General features: G+C 41.5%; 2 protein-coding genes across 3 annotated transcripts; both read right to left on the reverse strand.

The window, feature by feature from the left end:
- Positions 1–154: 154 nt before the first annotated feature.
- On the reverse strand, positions 155–9,477 carry LOC118385117 (barrier-to-autointegration factor-like). The gene is made up of 3 exons (XM_035771982.2): positions 9,329–9,477; positions 1,503–1,674; positions 155–1,290 (listed from the first exon to the last, which is right to left on the reverse strand). Exons 2-3 carry the CDS (start codon positions 1,626–1,628, stop codon positions 1,144–1,146), a joined length of 273 nt encoding a protein of 90 aa, XP_035627875.1. The 5' UTR covers positions 1,629–1,674; positions 9,329–9,477; the 3' UTR covers positions 155–1,143.
- Positions 9,478–12,865: 3,388 nt separating this feature from the next.
- Positions 12,866–19,777, reverse strand: LOC118385120 (U4/U6.U5 tri-snRNP-associated protein 1-like). Of its 2 annotated transcripts, XM_035771985.2 has the most exons (21): positions 19,651–19,753; positions 19,111–19,549; positions 18,620–18,674; positions 18,481–18,536; positions 18,226–18,352; positions 18,023–18,125; positions 17,813–17,890; positions 17,478–17,577; positions 17,203–17,348; positions 16,827–17,033; positions 16,504–16,613; positions 16,288–16,424; positions 16,051–16,175; positions 15,689–15,856; positions 15,362–15,472; positions 15,072–15,159; positions 14,843–14,933; positions 14,498–14,633; positions 14,271–14,360; positions 13,889–14,010; positions 12,866–13,108 (listed from the first exon to the last, which is right to left on the reverse strand). In XM_035771985.2, exons 2-21 carry the CDS (start codon positions 19,382–19,384, stop codon positions 13,090–13,092), a joined length of 2,343 nt encoding a protein of 780 aa, XP_035627878.1. In that variant the 5' UTR covers positions 19,385–19,549; positions 19,651–19,753; the 3' UTR covers positions 12,866–13,089. The 2 variants fall into 2 exon arrangements, with proteins under 2 accessions (XP_035627878.1, XP_035627877.1); XM_035771984.1 differs by having other exon boundaries at positions 19,111–19,777.
- Between the last annotated feature and the right edge of the window lie 453 nt (positions 19,778–20,230).

The following is a 20,230-nucleotide window of genomic DNA, read 5'->3' on the forward strand; positions in this document are numbered from 1 at the left end:
TTTTGGTTGCTTATCTGATCAAGTTCAGAAATGTTATTACTATTTTTAGATCAGTGTTACTGAAACCTTTACTGTCAATATTTCTTACCAAAACAAATTAAGAGCTTTGAATAAAAGAGGACTTGGGAATCAAAGACAAAAATTAAAAACAAAATTATTTGTGCATGTAATTTTATTGTTTTTTATTCTTCAAAAGGTCAGAATTGTCCAGATCTTGCAGTTGCTTATTTCAAAAGAAAAGAAAAAAACTAACATGCTTTCACTGTCAATATGCAAAAACATGAACCAGTGTTTCAGTAAAACCATCCTTCAACGATTAAACAGAGAGCAACACAAGTATGCTCATAAATGAATTCCTGAAAAAGTGCTACTTACTGTGGTTTTACTTCAGGCTTTCATTTGTGTGAAGTTTGAAAATGAGGTGATTTGTTGTAGCTAGCTTCTTAATCCGCATGCACTGCTCCACAACTCAAGGTACATTGCAGATAAATGTTGCTTTAGCATTACAACGTTAAGGCATCGCTTCAACATCTCTTAAAACAAACACATAAGATAACATGGGGCAATTACAAATGTAAATCTTAAAACGGTCTCCTGTAAACTCAGATGTAAAATTAACAGTGTAACATCTTATAGATGTCAAAGCCATGTGGTGTCAAATGGTTTAAAATGCTATTCATTAATTTAGCGACAAGTTCATTTAACTAAATGCAGGGGCAAACTGTCAGAGAGTTGGAGATAAGTACAAGCATTAGTTATACATTTATGAAGGGATAGTAATTATAAAAAGTGGTTATTTAACAGAACAAAATTTAAATATAAAGTGCAGGAAAACAAATTAACCCATCCCCAAGGCTTCTGTACAGCCAAAGATATTAATCATAGGAAAGGTCAGGATTACAGATCTACACAGTTGGGTGAAACAACCCCATGGATGACTGCAGCAAAGTATGTCTTACTAATTTAAGCATCCACAGGTTTCTGAATTGTGACTCAAATAAAATAACCAGGTGTTCCAATGTATGACTTTGTGCAACTGCCTCATGTGCAGTGTTCCCATATTAAGTGAAATTTAATGTGAGACCAGAAGTAAATAGATGTTTGGGAAAACGTTATATAAAATGGAAATAAACAAAACCTTCTCTACAGGAAAGAATCGCACCATTCACGCAGACAGCCATAGCAATCACCCTGCTGTTTGACATTGGCCCCGCATGAGTCTTTCAGCCAGTCCCGGAATAGTTCCTCATCCTTCTTCAGCACCAGGAACTGACCCAGGACCACGTAAGCCTGTAGATGTATGCAAATGAGAACGGAGTAGGAAAAGTGAAAAAGAACATGAATGACAATACACCAACTTAAAACACTAGGTAAAAGTTGCACAACTGCATTGTCCTCTTCACTTTGCTGTACTTACTATGACGTGACTAAAATGTAGAAATTCACAAAACAACATTCCATTATGAAAGTTCCAACAAAGTTAAGTAAAAACGCTGCATCACCTTGTCGAAGCCCTTCTCCTCCAGTCTCTTGCCAAGCACCTCTCCAATGCCAGCAAGTGCATTGACTGGCTTCTCCCCCATGGGTTCTGCCACAAACTCTTTGTGTTTCTGGGATGTTGACGACATGCCTGCTTTCAGTCAGTGAACACCTTAAGTACCTTCACACAGGACACTGAATAGAAAATGAAGCAATTTACTAAAATGTTTGGTTATTATTTCACGTTTTTTTATTTGAAAACGTTGAGGCAGAGGCACACAATTTATCTACACCAATATGGTGTAACCATAGAGAGGAAACAATCATATTTGGTGTAGCAGTATCCAACAGGATACATCAGGTAAACATGATTCAGTGTCACAATTTGTTTAGAACACACAGTATTTGGGACTGGAGTGCCCTATGACACCAAAGTGACATTATCAACTAAAATTTTTTAAACCAAAATCTTTCCATAACACCTGTCATAGCTGAATCAGAATTAGTTTGGTAACATAGATAAATAAGATGTTTTATTTACTTTCATAATATGCTTATGTGAAATACTTGTCATTAGGATGTCTTTTTTTGGACTATACTGTCGGCAGTTGCATTTTCCTTTCTTCTCTAGAGAAAAGTTACTTGGGGCCCAGAGGGGAGAGGTCAGGCTTGTCTTTTACATGTCTGTTAATATGCAGATTATCAGAAAGCGAGAAGTCAGATAAGCTTTTTTACATATGTGAATGTATCTGTTAAACCATGTGATGGGGAGATGTCGTGGAAAATTGCAAGATTATGTTATAGTGCTTGTAAGATTATTTTATAATCTTTGTATTGCATTAAAATGGTTGTTTTAGTCGACAGAATAGAATCGGTCGTCTATTGTGTGTTCAGTGTTCCACTGAGGATGGGCCTCTAAGATAGCACTGACAGAGGAGATTTACGATGTCTTTGGCCAATAAAGCCTAAAGAGCATTCCAGATCGTACCAAAACATTACCTCACTATGAAGTACCAGGAACGAGATTAGAATCTCGTTTTAGAGACCAAACTGAACGATAATTTATAGCTAATGCTATCTGGCTATGGGATACTCCTTAAGTAAAAGGCCCTATGTGAAGAGTTCCTGAGATCTGTGGTTTGTCAAGTAAATTGAGAGGGGTGGATCTTTGCTATAAAAGATCTGTTGCCATTATGTTGAGACTCAGAATTCATTTAGACACACTAAATTGATCTGAGAGTCAAAGGGCTATGGTGAAGCTCATTTAATTAAAGATGAAGTTGAAAATATAACTTGACTTGTGTGTGGTTTGTAAACTCTCCTCATTTAGTAATACAGGAAATTACCACGACACACCACCCAGAGAGAACGATCTCTAAGTGTTTTGTTGGAGCATGTGTCGATAATGATAGGATCGAATGAAAGGGAGTGCTGCTCTTGGATCAACCTTCTCCATTCAAATCTTACCGTAACATTATTTCACAATACTGATGACAGATCAGCTCCTAGGGGGTTATCTACCACCTACGGTTGTAAATATTGAAGCGGCTTATTTAAATGCTTACCCAACGCATCGAATCGGCACATCTTATTATACGCCGCTTGTTTGTATCAATTGCAAAGACATTGGCAACTTAGTGTTTGTGATCAACTTTGTTTAAGTTATCGCTGTCAGAGATCCAAATAAACCATGTAATTGTAGCCATGTTCAGCGTAGCCTTGATCATGACTGTCAGTTCCACCACCACGTCAAAACATGAGTTTATTTTTGTGCAGTATTAAAGCTAATTTCCTGCAATTTTATACATTTTGCCATATTAATAAGATGGGGGAGCTGGAGGTCCGGACCCCTGGGCATGTGCCCGGTCGGTATTTGGCAATGATTACTACAAGTTTAGATAGCTGGTTAGACTAACTGCCAATCCAAAAATTGTTAGCTGACATGGATAATTGAGTGACTGTCCGGGAGAGAAACTGGTGATGCACAACCAAATTGAGACCCAGACAGAGTTCCTAGCAGGATCTCATAGCGTCCGGGGGCCCTAAATGCGTCAGCATGCTTCAGTTTGACTGGCGACTAGGCAAACTGAATGAGTGCACTCGCATGCTACCTAAAAAGACATTTGTTTGAAAAATAAAAACAATTGTCAATATTGCTCTAGGACAGTAGAGGGCGAAGAGCTGGTAATAGCCATTTATGGCCAAACAAGAAAGACGTGTGGGAGAATTTTAAAAAGTGTACACAGAGACACTTGACTGGTGACAAAATTAAACTTGTGTGAATTGCCCAGGATCTACTACATTTATGTACCTAGCAATACATATGAATAGGTGAGATACAGAGACAGAAGATGCCTGCTTCACAGTGGTGGATGTAGGGGCATAAGGCCTAGAGAGCTATGGTGGAGTGTTTCAAGAGTTCATTTTGGGTACAAATTGCCACCGAAGACCCTCAATTTACCAGCAGCTGTCTTGTCAGGTACCACAACGCCAAGTCCTTGTTTTCCTGGGAGATGCAGCTTTCCCCCTACATGAGAACCTCATGCGCCCTTAAATGTTGGAATCCATTTAACTTAGTTTATGGTTCCTGGAAATGTGTATTTTGTTTCTATACTGAACAAAAATTAAACGCAACAATTAAAGATTTTACTGACTTTACTGTTCATATAAAAATCAGTCAATTGAAAAACTACAGACGAAAATACTCCTGTTCCATCAGGTGTCAAGGTGGCTGGTCTCAGACGATGTGTCAAGGGGCTGCAGCTCTTTTCTCCCTTCTCACACCCCTGCTACTGTTCTGTGGCATTAGTGAGGAGCAAGCCAGTGGAATAGGTATTGGAGGTGAGCCCAGGATAGCTTCCCGGGTCCTGCATGGAGATGGCTTCTAATTTTACACTGCAGCTTAGTGCAGGGGAAAATGAAAAGTCTGTCCCCAGTACTGAGGTAGTGCTTGGGCGCAGAGAACAAAACCAGGTGCTGTCTCCATTCAATGATGTTTGAGTCTTGTCAAATAAAGAAAAAAGTTCAGGGTTATTCAGTACATATCCAAACCATCCAAAATTAACAATTAACCTAAAATCATTAACAGAGACTACAATTGATCATATGTTGCAAAGGTTTGAGCTAAGTAGGCCTGGCCTAGCTACTCAACTCTGCTCAAACATGAGAAACATTGACTTGCTGGACCCTGCAAACTTTAACTTGTGTTACCAATGTGGGAAGCTTATGATTTTCTTATTACAAAATGTTTGATCAAAAGTAGTAAATATATTTAGTTTAGTTGGTTGGCTTGCTTTCTCTGCACAAGTACAGTATGCAGCTTAGCTAGCTAGCCACTAGCCAGCCAAGTAGCCAGCTATTGTTAGCTACTCTTTTCATCGACTACAATATAAAATACAACATACCTCATTCTTTGGTGAAGACGGCATGTTGCTTTCAGTCTTCTCATGCTCCACGTGCCAAACAAGCCAGCAGCAACATTTCTGGAGTAGCCTTTCTTACCACTGCAGCCCTTTCTTTTCTTTGTCTTGAAGAACTTGTCGCGGACCCTACCCCACTTTTTTAAACTAGTGGTTGGGTCGGACTCCAGCGTCTCCGCAATCTCCCAACATGAATTGGCATTTATATAATGCGTGGCTAGAATCGCAATGTGAGGTACAGACGTACCTTCCTCGGTCAAATCGATGCTCGAAGTTGTCATTCGCCATGTTGAATCCACAGAGTTTAATCTACACACAATACCCATAACGGCAAAACTTTTTTGCTTTAGGAACGCTTGGAAATTTGTAAAAGTATAAACAGAAATACCTTAAGTATTTACACCCTTTGCTAGGACACTCAAAGTGAGCTCAGGTGCATCCTGTTTCCATTGATCATCCTTGATCGTTTCTACAACTTGAGACACCTGTGGTAAAGTTGTTTGGACATGATTTGCAAAGGCACACACGTCTATATAAGGTCCCACAGTTGACAGTGCACATCAGAGCAAAAACCAAGCCATGAAGTCAAAGGAATTGTCCGTAGAGCCCCGAGACAGGATTGTGCCGAGGCACAGATCTGGGGAAGGGTACCAAAAACAATTCTGCAGCATTGAAGGTCCCCAAGAACACAGTGGCCTCCTTTCTTACATGGAAGAAATCTAGAACCGCCAAGACTCTTCCTAGAGCTGGCCACCCGGCCAAACTGATCAATCGGGCAAGGTCACCTACCTGACCAAGGCCAAAGAACCTGATGGTCACTGACAGAGCTCCAGAGTTCCTCTGTGGAGATGGAACCTTACAGAAGGACAACATCTGCAGCACCCCACCAATCAGGCCTTTATGGTAGAGTGGCCAGACGGAAGCCACTCCTCGGTGAAACGCACATGACAACCCGCTTGGAGTTTGCCAAAAGGCACCTAAAGGACTCTCAGACCATGAAGAATAAGGTTCTCTGGTCTGACGAAACCAAGATTGAATTATTTGGCCTGAATGCCAACCGTCACATCTGGAGGAAACCTGGCACCATCCCTACATTGTAGCTTTCGTGACAGCATCATGCTGTGGGACTGTTTTTCAGCGGCAGGGACTGGGCGACTAGTCAGGATCAGGTAAAAGATGAACGGAGCAAAGTACAGAGAGAACCTTGATGAAAACCTGCTCCAGAGCGCTCAGGACCTCAGACTGTAGCAAAGGTTCACCTTCCAACAGGACAATGACCCTAAGCACACAGCCAAGACAATGCAGGAGTAGCTCCGGGACAAGTATCTCAATGTCCTCGAGTGGCCTAGCCAGAGCCCGGACTTGAACATCTCTGGAGACACCTGAAAATAGCTGTGCAGCGACATTCCCCATCCAACCTGACAGAGCTTAAGAGGCTCTGCAGAGAAGAATTGGAGAAACTCACCAAATACATAACCAAGGCGGCTCAAGGCTGTAATTGCTGCCAAATGTGCTTCAAAATGCTGAGTAAAGGGTCTGAAAACTTATGTAAACGTTGTTTTATTTAACTTCTTTGGGCTTGGGTGCAGTATTTGGAAGTTTGGATGAATGAGGTGCCGAAAGTACACTGCCTGTTACTCAGGCCCAGAAGCTAGGATATGCATATAATTGGTAGTATTGAATAGAAAACACTAAGAGTTTCCAAAACTGTTAAAATAATGTCTGAGTATAACAGAACTCATACGGCAGGCGAAAAGCAAGAACAATCCATCCAGAAAAAATAAAAATTCAGCCTTGAATGCTATGGCTATCAATGGGAATATAAAAAGGAAGACCTCCAAGATTGCAGTTCCTAGGGCTTCCACTAGATGTCAAGTCTTTAGAAAGAGTTTCAGGCATAAAAAAAAAAAAAAAGCTAGAATTTGTATTTTTATTAATTAAGTGGCTCCCATTTTTGCTGTAGTGTTTGTTGCGTGTTCTGGTGAGTGCGAGTACTTTGTTATTTATCTCCGGTATTATCCGTCTTAAATTTGATTGTTTATTTACATATTAGGGTACCTGAGGATTGATTAGGAAAGTTGTTTGATATGTTTGGAAGAAGTTTATTGGTAACTTACGGGATTCATTTGTTTGCATTTTGAACGAGGGAAACTGGTGGATTACTGAGTCTAGCGCACCAATGAAACTGACTTTTTTGGGATATAAAGAAGGACTTGATCGAACAAAAGGACCATTTGTTATGTAGCTGGGACCCTTGTGATTGCAACTAGATGAAGATCTTCAAAGGTAAGTGATTTATTTTAATCGCCATTTCTGACTTTCGTGACACCTCTGCTTGGTTGGAAAATGTGTAATGCTTGTGTGTGCGGAGATCGCTGTCCTCAGATAAATCGCATGGTGTGCTTTCACCGTAAAGCCATTTTGAAATCAGACAAGGCGGCTGGATTAACTCGAAGTTAAGCTTTTAAATTATGTATGACACTTGTATTTTCATGAATGTTTAATATTATGATTTCTGTAATTTGAATTTCTCGCTCTGCAATTTCACAGGATGTTGTCTAGGTGAGACGCTAGCGTCCCAATGATCCGTAAATTAAGAAATTAGCACAAAAAATAACCTGTTTTTGCTGTGCCATTATGGGATATTGTGTGGAGATTGAGACGTCAGCATGTTTCAGCTGAACTGAACGAGTGTGCTCGCATACTCCCATAAAACCTTTGCTTGAAAAACAAGGGGAAAAAGCAGCAATAGTACCGTTTATTCATCGAAATCCTGTAGCCAGTATACACTAACTCAAATTACAATTAATCTAAGATACCTCAAAATTAATGACATTTGAGTTTTTTTGCAGAGGATCTTTGTCATGCAATTTTACATCTAAGATGGAGTATTTCTCAAAAAAGTCATGAGTCAACTCATTGAATGACTGACTTAAGAATCCCTACTGTTGACTAATCCCTGATGAAGAGGTATAGGCTTAAGCTTACCCCAAGAAGTGCCCGAACAGTGCAAAAAACCCTTACTGAAGTCCTCCGAACTGTTTTGGCTAGAAGACGATCGTGGAGAAGACAGGAACTGATTTAGTTTGAAACGGCAAGTGAGTCGGGTGTAGCTAATAGTACCGAAAGTGAGAATGAATGGCGAACACAAGAAGTAAATCTGTGGTAGAAAATTGGAAACCATTAGACTAGTCTTTAGTCTGAGTAGTGATTTTGGATCAATGCTACTTGGGAAATCTGGAATGTGTTGGAGGAAAGTGTAGTCGGTGAGTCACAAGTGGTCGTCTTATTTTTTTTATGTGTGTCCGCAGAGCAGAAGTGTTAAGACTCAAAGATATCGGAGTGGAATGTTTCCTGTATGGTTTTTTCATTGCTGGGCACCTATCAAGGGGGCTATTTGGGGTGGCACAAGGAAACAAGGCAGAGGATATTACTAAAGACATTGATGGAGTGGTTGGTGCACGTCAACTGACCTGTATGGTGGATGGAGAAAAGACATTCACCTCTTCCATGCTAATGGACTTTGATGAAGAGTCTCTCCCTTCTCATATAATGTTAGGATTCATGAGATACCCTGTAAGAGCTTTTGGGATAGCCCGCTGCGTAGGAATGTATTTGGGAGTGGACTGTGATTGGATAAGTGGGATGGGTTTTTGTATGATGTCGTTGTCCCCCTTTCCCGCAATTTTTTTTTGAGTTGGTGGCGGTAATGCACCATTAACATTGGATGCCAACCGCCTTTAAACCCGACTGTTCTGACTGGGAAGCATGAGGACGCTTTTAAGCGACAGTTTATGCCTGGAACCGGCCCTGCTCCTTCAATCCAATATTGTGCTGTTTAGCGGAGATCTGTACGTAATGTGGCGCAGGAAGGCAACAACAAAAAAACACATCTAATGACAGCTGTTCAACGAGTGGTCTGAAACAAGCGTTAGATTCCGAGCGTTTAAGTGCAACGTTAATAACGATGGTTATGGGAAACACCGGGCCCAGGATCAATATTTAATTAAATGCATGCACAGCTATATTGCTAGTTTGCTAAATAATCAGTATGCGCACATTTTTGAAAGTCAAACTGCACGCCGAACAAAAAGAGTTAGCTAGCTAACTAGCAAGCAAAACACAGGCAGCTAGCATAGCTAGCTAACAAATGGGTGTGATAAAAACAGTCCGAAATAACTAGCTTCTAGCTACGCAAATGTTTGGATCACAATTTAAATAGAAACTAGCATGGCTATTAAATGTTTACCCATGTAAAACTGATCGTGTGCCAACTAGCTACCTAACGTTAACCTGCACCGCGGTCTCCTCCTGTGCCACCAATTTGAGATTTAGATCAAGCGTAGACGTTTACAACATTAAAACAATAGCATACTTGTTTTTTTTAATCGTTTCTCTTGAACAAAGCAAGATCAAGGTTGATTTATTACCTTGTTTCTGAAGGTATACGGGTTGTGCCCGTTTCCAACCACGAAGACGGTAGCTACCTCACTGGTTGTGTATGAGATCAATGTACGTTTTCACAAATTCCAATATCACTTCCTTATCCGTCCGTTGTGCTATTTCCGCTTCCGTTACTTCTTGTTATAGTTCATGAAGTTAAATTTAAAACATGTTTCATAAATGTTAATTTTCCACTTTGCCATATTGTATAATGTAAATATACTTATAATAATCATCTAGCAAATAAATCTCAACCTTTTGCCTTTTGGGGAGCATACTTGTTCCTACTTCTTCAGATTATATATTTTTGTTGTTGACGAAAATGAAAACGTGTCAGTTTGTCACTACCACGAGGTTGGAGTAATAACATGTTCAACTGGTTAAGATATTAGCTCGAATCTAGGTTGTGCCTTTAGTTGTTAATTTTCTCGAAATCAGTTTCTCGATTTCAGTTCTCCAACCCCAAACGCCACCCGTACTGTTTCACGATGCTGCGCTTCTGGGTTTAGACTGTGGATACACTTTTACCCCTCCGACACTACATAGTAATTGCGTCTTTTAGTAGGTAGAAACTCCGCCATGGTTCTTTGGACGGTCTATGAGGAAATTAATGGCGGTTTTGGATAAACACCGAAAATATGGTCTGTGGTAAACACAGGTTTAGGAGATCTTATACGTTTTGTTCTTTGAGATAATCTTCATCAGCAAATGGTCACTTTGTGAATTTTGAAGAATTTAAATAATAAAAACAAATCAAAGGCTTCATAATTCATAAAGGTAATGTTAACTGGTATCTCATAGAACAAAAAGCATAATATCTCCTAACCTCAGACCATATTTTAGGCGTTTATTCCAAAACCGTATTATGTCCCCATTCATTTTGCGCATAGGGATGGCTGAACAAACCGGAGACAACTTATTTTCGGGTTTTAGGACTACAAGCTGGCGAGCTCTATCGCCATCAGCTGCCAGCGTTGCGTGATGTTCAACAGCAGTATCCAAGCTCAAGAATCACTGAGGTTCAGTACAGGCCCTCAGTGGTGGTGTCACAATACCCATAAAACCTAGCGGTCAAACAGGGAAATGGTTCCAATTGTTTTTCAACCATTAATTTTGCCCATAGGGGATTTTAGAAACTTAAAATAAGGGCTGTTTTGTGTAGGCTTACCCTGACATAACATTTTGATAGAGTTTCCCATTTCGGAGGTGGGGTTATGGTATGGGCAGGCATAAGCTACAGACAACGAACACAATTGCATTTTATCGATGGCTATTTGAATGCGCAAAAATACTATGATGAGTTCCTGAGGCCAATGTGAGGCCCAAAAGTGGACACCCCTTCAAATCAGGGGATTCAGATATTTCAGCCACACCCGTTGCTGACAGATGTATAAAATTGAGCGCACAGCCATGCAATCTCCATAGACAAACATTGTCAGTATAACGGCCCGTACTGAAGAGCTCAGGGACTTTCAACATGGCACCGGCATAGTATGTCACCTTTCCAACAAGTCAGTTCATCAAATGTATGCCCTGCTAGAGCTGCCCCGGTCAACTGTAGGTGTTGTTATTGTGAAGTGGAAATGTCTAGGAGCAACAACAGCTCATCCCGCGAAGTGGTAGGCCACACAAGCTCACAGAACGGAACTATCGAGTCCTGAAGCGTGTAGCGTGTAAAAATTGTCTGTCCTTGGTTGCAACACTCACAGAGTTCAGAACTGCCTCACAAAGCAACGTCAGCAAAATAACTGTTTTTTTGGGAGCTTAATGAAATGGGTTTCCATGGCAGAGCAGCCACACACAAGCCTAAGATCACCATGCGCAATGCCAAGCGCCGGCTGTGTAAAGCTCGCCCCCATTGGACTCTGGAAACGTGTTCTCTGGAATGATGAATCTCGCTTCAACATCTGGCAGTACAACACTACCTGCCTGAATGCATACAGTAAAGTTAGGTGGAGGAGGAATAATGGTCTGGGACTGTTTTTCATGGTTCAGGCTGAACCAGCGTCGGGAAATCTTACCGCTACAGCATACAATGACATTCTGAACAATTCTGTGCAGTTTGGGGAAGGCCCTTTCCTGTTTCAGCATGACAATGCCCCATGCACAAAGCGAGGTCCACACAAAAATGGTTTGTCGAGATCCGTGTGGAAGAACTTGACTGGCACTCACAAAACCTCCATAACAAAGCCAGACTATGGTTTGCAACTGCACATGAGGAGAAAGATTGGACTTTGACAAATGTCCTCTAGTCTGATGAAACAAAAATAGAACTGTTTGGCCATAATGACCATTATATTAGGAGGAAAAAGGAGGAGGCTTGCAAGCCGAACCGTGAAGCACGGGAGTGGCAGCATCATGTTGTGGGGGTGCTTTGCTGCAGGAGGGACTGGTGCACATCACAAAATACAGTTTAAGTCAGAAGTTTACCTATACCGTAGCCAAATAAAGCATTGAGTTGACTTTAAGGAATAAACTATTATAAAGGGTGCGTTCGTAAATGCGCTCTGGCTATCTACTCCGACTCCAGAGCACTCGTCTGAGTGTGCCAGAGTGCAGAAATACTGATGAATTTACATTTACATTTAAGTCATTTAGCAGACGCTCTTATCCAGAGCGACTTACAAATTTACAAACGCTCTACACACGTTGAATAAGGCCGGTGTCAGTAAAAGTGTATAATTAAATTGTTTCCAGCAGCAGTTACAGTCACCAATGCTCTGGATAACTTGAAAACAGCCTAACCATCTCTGCTAGGGCGAGTAAAATGGCACCACTTGGTTTGCTTAATATAAGGAATTAAGAGATTTTTACTTTTGATACTTAAGTATATATTTTGCAATTACATGTACTCTTGATACTTAAGTATATTTAAAACCAAATACTTTGACTTATTCAAGGAGTATTTTACTGGGTGACTTTCACTTGAGTAATTTTCTATTCAGGTATCTACTTTTACTCAAGTATGATAATTGGGTACTTTTTCCACCACTGGGTTCTCTCATGTGTCTGGAAGTAGCTAGCAAGCTAGCCAACGTTAGCCAGTTAACTTGGGCGCTTGTTTGCCGTTGTGAGGTCGGAGCGCTATCAACCCTACTCCCCAGGCAGAGCGTCCAGTGTGCGCTCCGAACGCTCCGAGAGCAGAACGCTCTGAATTTACGTAAACTCTCAGAGCACGCTCCAGATTGAGTTTACAAACACAACCAATGTCATTAAATAAAACTAAGTAATATACACAACTGAAATAATTGTATTTTATAGTAATTTCCTATATGGACCTGACAGAGACAATGCAATACATTGGCAATTGAATGTTCACTATTTGGGGATTTTGAAGCTCAAAACATGTCATTTCATAATGCATGTGTAAAAAATAAAAATAACTGAAAAACTTGATTTTTTAAAAGAATCTAACCAAATGCAAACTCAAAAAGCACTAATCGCTCAGCACTTACTAGTCAGATATGTACCTTCAACTGCAAGCATTCACATGCTGCAAACATCTGTAAAGAAACCAGACGAAGTCATGTCAAATCTTTAATGTATGTAAAATAACAAATTATAATCATTGTAGACATAAATCCAGGGTCAAAAGCAACAACGACTTCCTTTACACACACAACAGTAATAGGCCGCTACTTGATTTTATTCAATAAGGAAAATAAACTTAACATCAGTTTGTCTGTATGTGTCTGTGTAATGGTGCACGGCACACGTCCTCACTGGTCAGATCCCTCCTCAACCACATTTATTTGGTTATGTTGTTTCTGGGGAAAGAGGAGGATTACAGATAAAGCATATTAAGAGTGAAACAGACAGTGTGACAAATAACTAGGTACATACTCAGTTCACATTCTCCTTAAAATTAAAAACATTGAAATGAAATACCCTGAGCTGTTACTTGCAACCCTGCTCTGTGTAATCCACGGATGGGAAACTGATGGGGTGGGGCCACAAAAAAAAGGGGGATACATTTAGCCCAATCAGAACTCATGAGGGACCACAGTGGCTCGTGGGTCTGCGTTCCCACACACACACAGTCAGCCAGCCAGCCTTTTGGGGAGCCCCAAGTGTCATTTTGTTGTAAAAAATTGTTTTAGAGTTCATTTCCTGTACGTTTACACATTTTGCCATGGGCGGAGAGAAAGGTTTGCAGTTTTTAATATAACTGAGTGGGGGTGACTAACAGAATCAACAGGGGCCCGCCGGTTGGTCATTTTACCATGAGTACGACAAAATTCAGATAACTGGCCGCTAGACTAATTTAACAATTTAAAAAAATGTTTGCAGACACGGGCAAATTGAGTATCAGTCAGTGACTGACAGAGAAACTGCTGATGCACAACCAAATTTCAAAATTGCACCTTGTGTATTCTACTATTCATATTCTCAACAGCAAGTTGAGACCCAGACTGAGTCCCGACAAAAAGGGGGATGCCAGTTGCCCATCCCAGGTTTAATCAATCACAAAAAGTGGCACTGTAATTAGACTAGAAATACATACAAGACAGGGTGAAAGAAAAAATAGAGGTTTATAAATTACTCACGCATTCATGCTCTTCCCACTCCCACTCAGAACAATGTAGGGGGTTTTCTGTGACTTCTGTTTCTCCTGAAGCAAAGCGACAGTTCCCAGAGGGGTATCGCTACTGCTCATCTTCTTCAGCAGCTGATAAGAGACATGTGGTGGGAGAGGTATTTAAATACATACTCTGTCAAACCACTGACTAGACTGGAAGCTTGCTAGGTCATATCCTCAAGGACTCAAATTGGGCAAGCCCTGCAACATTAATTTTCTAGTAAAGGCCTGGAAATAAAGTGTCATTCAATTGAAAGCCATATGTGATGAAAAGTATCAGATAAAAAAATAAAAGTTCAGATTTCAGTTAAAATAAATAATAATCTTTGAGTGAACTTAGTTAGACATACCGCTTCCTCTTCCAGCTTTTTCATCCTCCTCTCAGTCTTCATCTTGCCAGACCCCTTCCCATGGAACCGATGTGAGAGCTGCCGGAAAGCCTAGAGAAAGAATAGGGCTAGCGTGAAATATTCTCAATGAGCACCATTTACCTAGATTAAAAACAGCAATTGACACGTGACAAAAATCATCATTCTACATGTCAATGATTTTAAGGGAATTTTAAATAACAATGTACCTCTTTGGGAGTGAGCTTCCGTCCAGATTCATCCACATACTCAATCTTGACATCTGGCTTGTAGGCGTCCTTCTCCTTGAAGTCCTGGGTGAAGCCTCTATATTCCTCCCTCCGACTGTACTTGTCATCTATCGTCCTAGAGTTGGAGAAACAAGGACAGAGTATTCCATGGAGGCTAACGGATTTTCATACATTACACATGAGCAACCCAGGCTTTGAGCCCCAAAAGAAAAGGTCAATTACTAAATACATGCCATTTTATTTATGTTGTAACTTTTGCAATGTGTGTGAGAAAGTGGTGATTATTTAACTTGCATATAAGCACAAAAAGTAAAGGTAGCTCACATCTTGTCCTCAATGCTGTAGTTATCATTGGGCAGGGCACCGGTAGGCGCACGGACACGGGATATCTTCTGCATTTGAGTGTCCAAGAGACCTAAGGGAGAGAAGAAGAGTATATGAGAGCATGAACGAAACTATGGAGATAGGAGACGAGAGGAATAAATAAAAAACACTACGGTCCTTTTCTAAACAAATACTGTCAAAGTGGGGACGTCTACCCCCAATCTCTTACCCTTATTCTTGCAGAGCGCCAAGGCAGCAGCCAGCCCAGAGTTGACAATGGGTTCTTCATCCAGGATGGTGGTCGAGGCTGTGGCAAACTACAAGATAGAAGTAAGAGGCAAGTCAAGCACAGCCAGCGGACACGTTTTCACTTCAGTAGTTCAGGGGGAAAAAGCTTTGCGTATTCTTATGGGTCATGGTATGTTATTCTCTATATTACCTACTAGAGGACTCCAAATGAGCACTACTGGTAAATGCATGGGAATATGCATGAGACTACAGGGCAGTAGGATGACTCACATCAGGCTGCTTCTGTTCCTCATCCACGTTGACGATGCTCCAGCCAACATTCTCATCCCCGTCAGAGTCTGAACCGCCAGCGCCATCTCTCTCCGCCTCCTGCTCGAAATCCTACAACAGAAGAATACAGTTTATACAAGAGACAAACCAGTGTTCAAGTGCAAACACACAGAGCTCATGGTTATTTCAATTCTCCTTACTGAGCACATTAGAATACAATTGGAATCGCTTCCTTGTTCATGAGGTGGTCATGTGCCAATTCTAATGAGGTACATTTTTTGTAAATGAACAGTTAGCTTGATAGCCTGTCTCTTGCACTGTACCCACCATGATGTCCTCCTGGTCCTCTCGGTTTCCTGACAGGCCGTAGGTAGGGATGTCACCCAGAGTTCTGCAGAACTCAGAGGTGGCATTGAACACAATGTTCAGGTTGTTCTTGTCTTCTTCATTGTCACTGTCGTCCCCTCTTGCAAGCCCTCGGACCTGCTCTGCCACCTGAGGGCCAAGAGAGTGAGAACAATGTTTAAACATTTATTGGTGATTAAATATCACAACAGATTTGTTAGTAATCCACTCAATATTGCGGTTTTCCATTGTCAAAGGAAAGATCCTATCCAGTATACTGATCTTTGGCCACAGTGATATTCTAGCATCGTAAAGAGGAACAGCTCTGAACAGAATGCTCACACCTTTTCCCCAGAGTTTTTGAGCAGCTGTTTCTGTTTGAGTTTTCGCTGTTTCTCCAGCTGCTTTTGCAGCTCCTGCTCTGCCTCATCCTCCTCCAGCACAGCCGGATCAGGGGGGGTGAAGTTCTCTGAAGGAAAAATAAAGAGTAAGTGTTGTCATAATATTGAAGTAAACCAGGCATGAGTGAACCAGACATGCATTTAGCTCATCAATAAACCACTAACAGATGTCTCCCTCACCATCGTCACTGATGTCCATGTCCGCCATCCTGATGTCATCTGACTGTTGGGGTGCATCTAGTCCCGGTATGATGACACGCTCCTTCACCCCTTCCTGGCCCTCCTCATCCAACTGCTTGCGACCCCGACCCCGAGCCCTGAAGAAGAGAGAAAGTCAGTCAACAAAAAAAAGAAAGGCTCCTCTGTCATTCATATTGAAGCTGATGGGAGCAAAACCTGGAGCCAAAGTCGGTGTTGCGTGTGTCATCTAATTGGAGCTCATCAGGCAATGCCTTCTCCTTCTTCCTGATCTTCCTGACGCGCTGCTTGGTCTTCTTAAAGCCCACCTATAATAACAAAATAAGTAAGAACCTGTCTGTGAATAATGACAACAATTAACAATAACTCTGTGTGTGTGAACAATTTTCCAAAAACACACACACACACTTAATATTCAAAAGAAAAACGCATTCAAGCAGTACATCTGAGACAAGAGCAAACATATACAAAGGACAGCTTCCAAGGCCCTCTCCAGAGCACCCCCTACCCACATCCCTCACCATCTCCTGGGGTGTGTAGTACTCTGAGGCAATAGCGAGAACAGGCATCTCCAGGGACTGGGCCTGGTTCCTCAGGGTCTCCCTGATGGCCTGGAGCTCCCGTTCCCGTTCCCCCTCAGCACAGCCCCCTTTGCTCAGCCGGAAACTCTTCTTCTTCTCTCCATCGATCTCCTCATCATACTTGCCCAGCACAGTACGCGGCTTGAACTGCAGAGGTGAACATTGGACGGTGAGATTGAATTAAGCGGTGAGAGTGACATAGAAGTATTTCAGAAATAATGAAAAATGAAGTTGGCACTTCATGCCTTACCCTAACCATGTCATCCACACTCTCATCCTTACCGTAACCATGTCATCCACACTCTCTCGTCCTTACCGTAACCATGTCATCCACACTCTCGTCCTCTTCATAGGCTTTGTAATCAGGCTTTTTCTTCTTCAACTCCACATTCTTCTCAGCATTTTCTTTATCCACCAGACCCACATTTACAAGAACATCGCCCCCCTCTTCATCAAGCACACCTGAAAGACACACAAAAGGGCAATGAGTGGGTGGGCATGTACCACTATGTTTATGATGTGGGTCTGGCTTAAGCATGGTCTTCATTAATATATTTGTGTGTTATTGGTAACATTTCAACCTGCTCTCACCTTTGTCTTGCAGTGTGAGAATGACAGTCTCCCCTTCATTAAATGACTCCATCTTGTGCTGGACAGTGAGACCCTTTAGGTCCCGGGAGCTGTAAGCGACCTATAACAAAGACACGCAGAAGAACATAAGACCTAGAGGCATTCTCTCACATCAGATCACTTAACAACCCAGTCTGCACAAAATCAAGACATAAAGTGCCTCCCTTAGGGGTAGTGACTTCACATGGGGGGGGGACTGGCATATAGCCAGAATGCTGTTTATATCTAGCTTGCAATCACACACAAACCAGTAAGTTAAGCAGTTGAGATATTCATCACACGAGAGCACATTTTACCTTCTTGGTCTGTCCAAACTCCTCCTCCACCAGATTGCTCACACCAAACTCCTCATCCATCTCCTGCAGAAGCTTGGCCTATAGGGAAAGAAAGGAAATAAAGGAACCAATTAAAAACTGAGTACAAAATAACATCATGACTAACACACACAAACAGCTCCTTTCATCTCACAGCCCTCATCCTTCCCCCATGGTTCCCACCCTACTCACTCTCTTCTCTGCCAGTTCTTTCTCTTTGGACATCTTCCGGCTCCTCTCAACCCAGGCAACAGTGTCATCCAGCCAGTCATCTTCTGCTAAGGTCTTCACTTTCCTGAAAGCAGGAGAGGAAGAGAAAAATACAATTAATTGGATCACTAACTACTATAGTCCAAGTTGGTGTACATACAAGCCTTCCTGCCATTAGATCTTACCCCAGTTTCTTATTGAGGAGCCTCTTTTCCTTCAGAGCTGCCAGTTTCTCCCTCATCTCTTTCTGCTGTTTAATGTACACTGGGTTGATCGTCTCTGCAACAATTGGCTGCTCCTTCGTGCCGAGCTCTGGGGCAGCAGACAGGGGGAGGTGAATCAGTAAAATTACAAATCAGCAAGTCTCACATGACCGTACTACTACAAACATGGTCATCTAGTTCTATTCAGACAAGTAACATGGCTCAAGTTTGTCTCACCTTTAGTGGTGTCAGTCATTTCCAGAGGCTTCAGACCAAGCTTGGCCCTCAGCTTGCTGTTAGAAAGAAAACCAGGGAAGAGTTATTCAGAATTCACCATCATCAGTGCTCCATCATTCAATGTCTGTCTTTCTCTTACTTTGTCTCTTCAATGGTAAGCGAGGCATCTCCACTTGCAGACTGTGGTGCAATTTCTAGAGGAAAATAACAATTGAAGTTAACAACACAGGAGAAAACCTGGTACCTTCGATGTCATATATGCAATAGGTCAGACTATATTTAAGCAATATGGCCAGAGGGGGTGTGGTATATGGCCAATATACCACAGTTAAAGGCTGTTCTTAAGCACGACAATGTGGAGTGCCTGGATACAGCCCTTAGGCGTGGTATACTGGCCATATACCACAACCCCCCGAGGTGCCTTATTGCCATTATAAACTGGTTACCAACAATAATTAGCAAAAATACATGTTTTGTCATACCCATGGTATACATTCTGATATACCACGGCTGTCTGCCAATCATCATTCAGGACTCGAACCACCTAGTTTATAATTGAGTGTATTGGGCACTGATAGGACGTAGTTATGAATGTTTGTACGTGGAAATCTGCATGACTGATGTATTTACCTGTGCCCTCACATCCGGGCTCCACTTTTTCTTTCTTTACGCGAGGCTCCCCAGTACTCCTCTCCCCTTTACTGCGACCGTCTCTCTCGGAACCCCGTGCACTCCTTTCCTTCGATCTGGACCGTTTCCTTTTCTCCCGCTCTCGGTTGCCATCTCGTTCCTTGTCCCTCTCCCGGTCCTTATGACGGTGTTTTTTGTGTTCGCGGTGACCACGTTCTTCGGCATCCTTATCTTTATCACGGCCCTTTTCCTTGTGTTTTTTCGACGAACCCATCTTCCTTGTTATGTTCTGTAAAATTGCTTTCTAACTAGTTTTAAAAAAATACTACTAACTTTACCTGTCCGTATGCAACAGCTAACGTTTATATTCGCTAGCTAAGCTAACGTGCCAGCGATTGTTGACAGTCAGTAGATGACGAAGATATATCTTTTAAGTTATCTGGCCAGAGGAAAAACGTAAAACTATAGTCAAACACATTGCTCGTAAAACCCCAACTCAGGGCAAGCTGCAACAAATGATTTAAGCAAGTGTTTACTTACGTGTGAACAAAAACACAAATCGCACTGGAAACGAGTGGACGACTTGAGAATGACCTTTTTAGATTTATTTCCGGGGTCAAATGAAACGTCACTTCAGAGCAAAGACTTTTTGTTGTTGAATGAACTATGTGAGAAAACCGACTCCTGATACTTCCATCTGAAGTACACGAAGTGATTTCGTTTTCCCTAGGTTGTGTTGATGAATAAGTCCATTTGCAGGTAATATTTTAGAGTTATATATTTGTGGTTTTGATGATAGCCTACTGTTGTGAAAATACCAACTTCACCCGTTGACATTTTGTTTGACACAGTGAAGTAGAGTGAACTAGGCCAATGTTTTGTTGAAAATAAAAATAGAAGAGATAAGGTGAAAAATAATATATATTTTTTTTCATTTGCAAGTCTCATGATATATGATAGTGTGTCATACAAAATCTATGACTGTTATTAAAAGGTTGTATTTTCATATACATAACATGCCACTTGAGAATAGCCAGCACAAATACTGTATGGTTAAATTGTAAAAAGCCTATAACAACTACTTCAATTTCACATGAATAAATATGTTTCTATCTACATG

The sequence above is a fragment of the Oncorhynchus keta genome, chromosome 6 (genome assembly GCF_023373465.1).
Source record: "Oncorhynchus keta strain PuntledgeMale-10-30-2019 chromosome 6, Oket_V2, whole genome shotgun sequence".
Taxonomy (NCBI): Eukaryota; Metazoa; Chordata; class Actinopteri; order Salmoniformes; family Salmonidae; genus Oncorhynchus; species Oncorhynchus keta.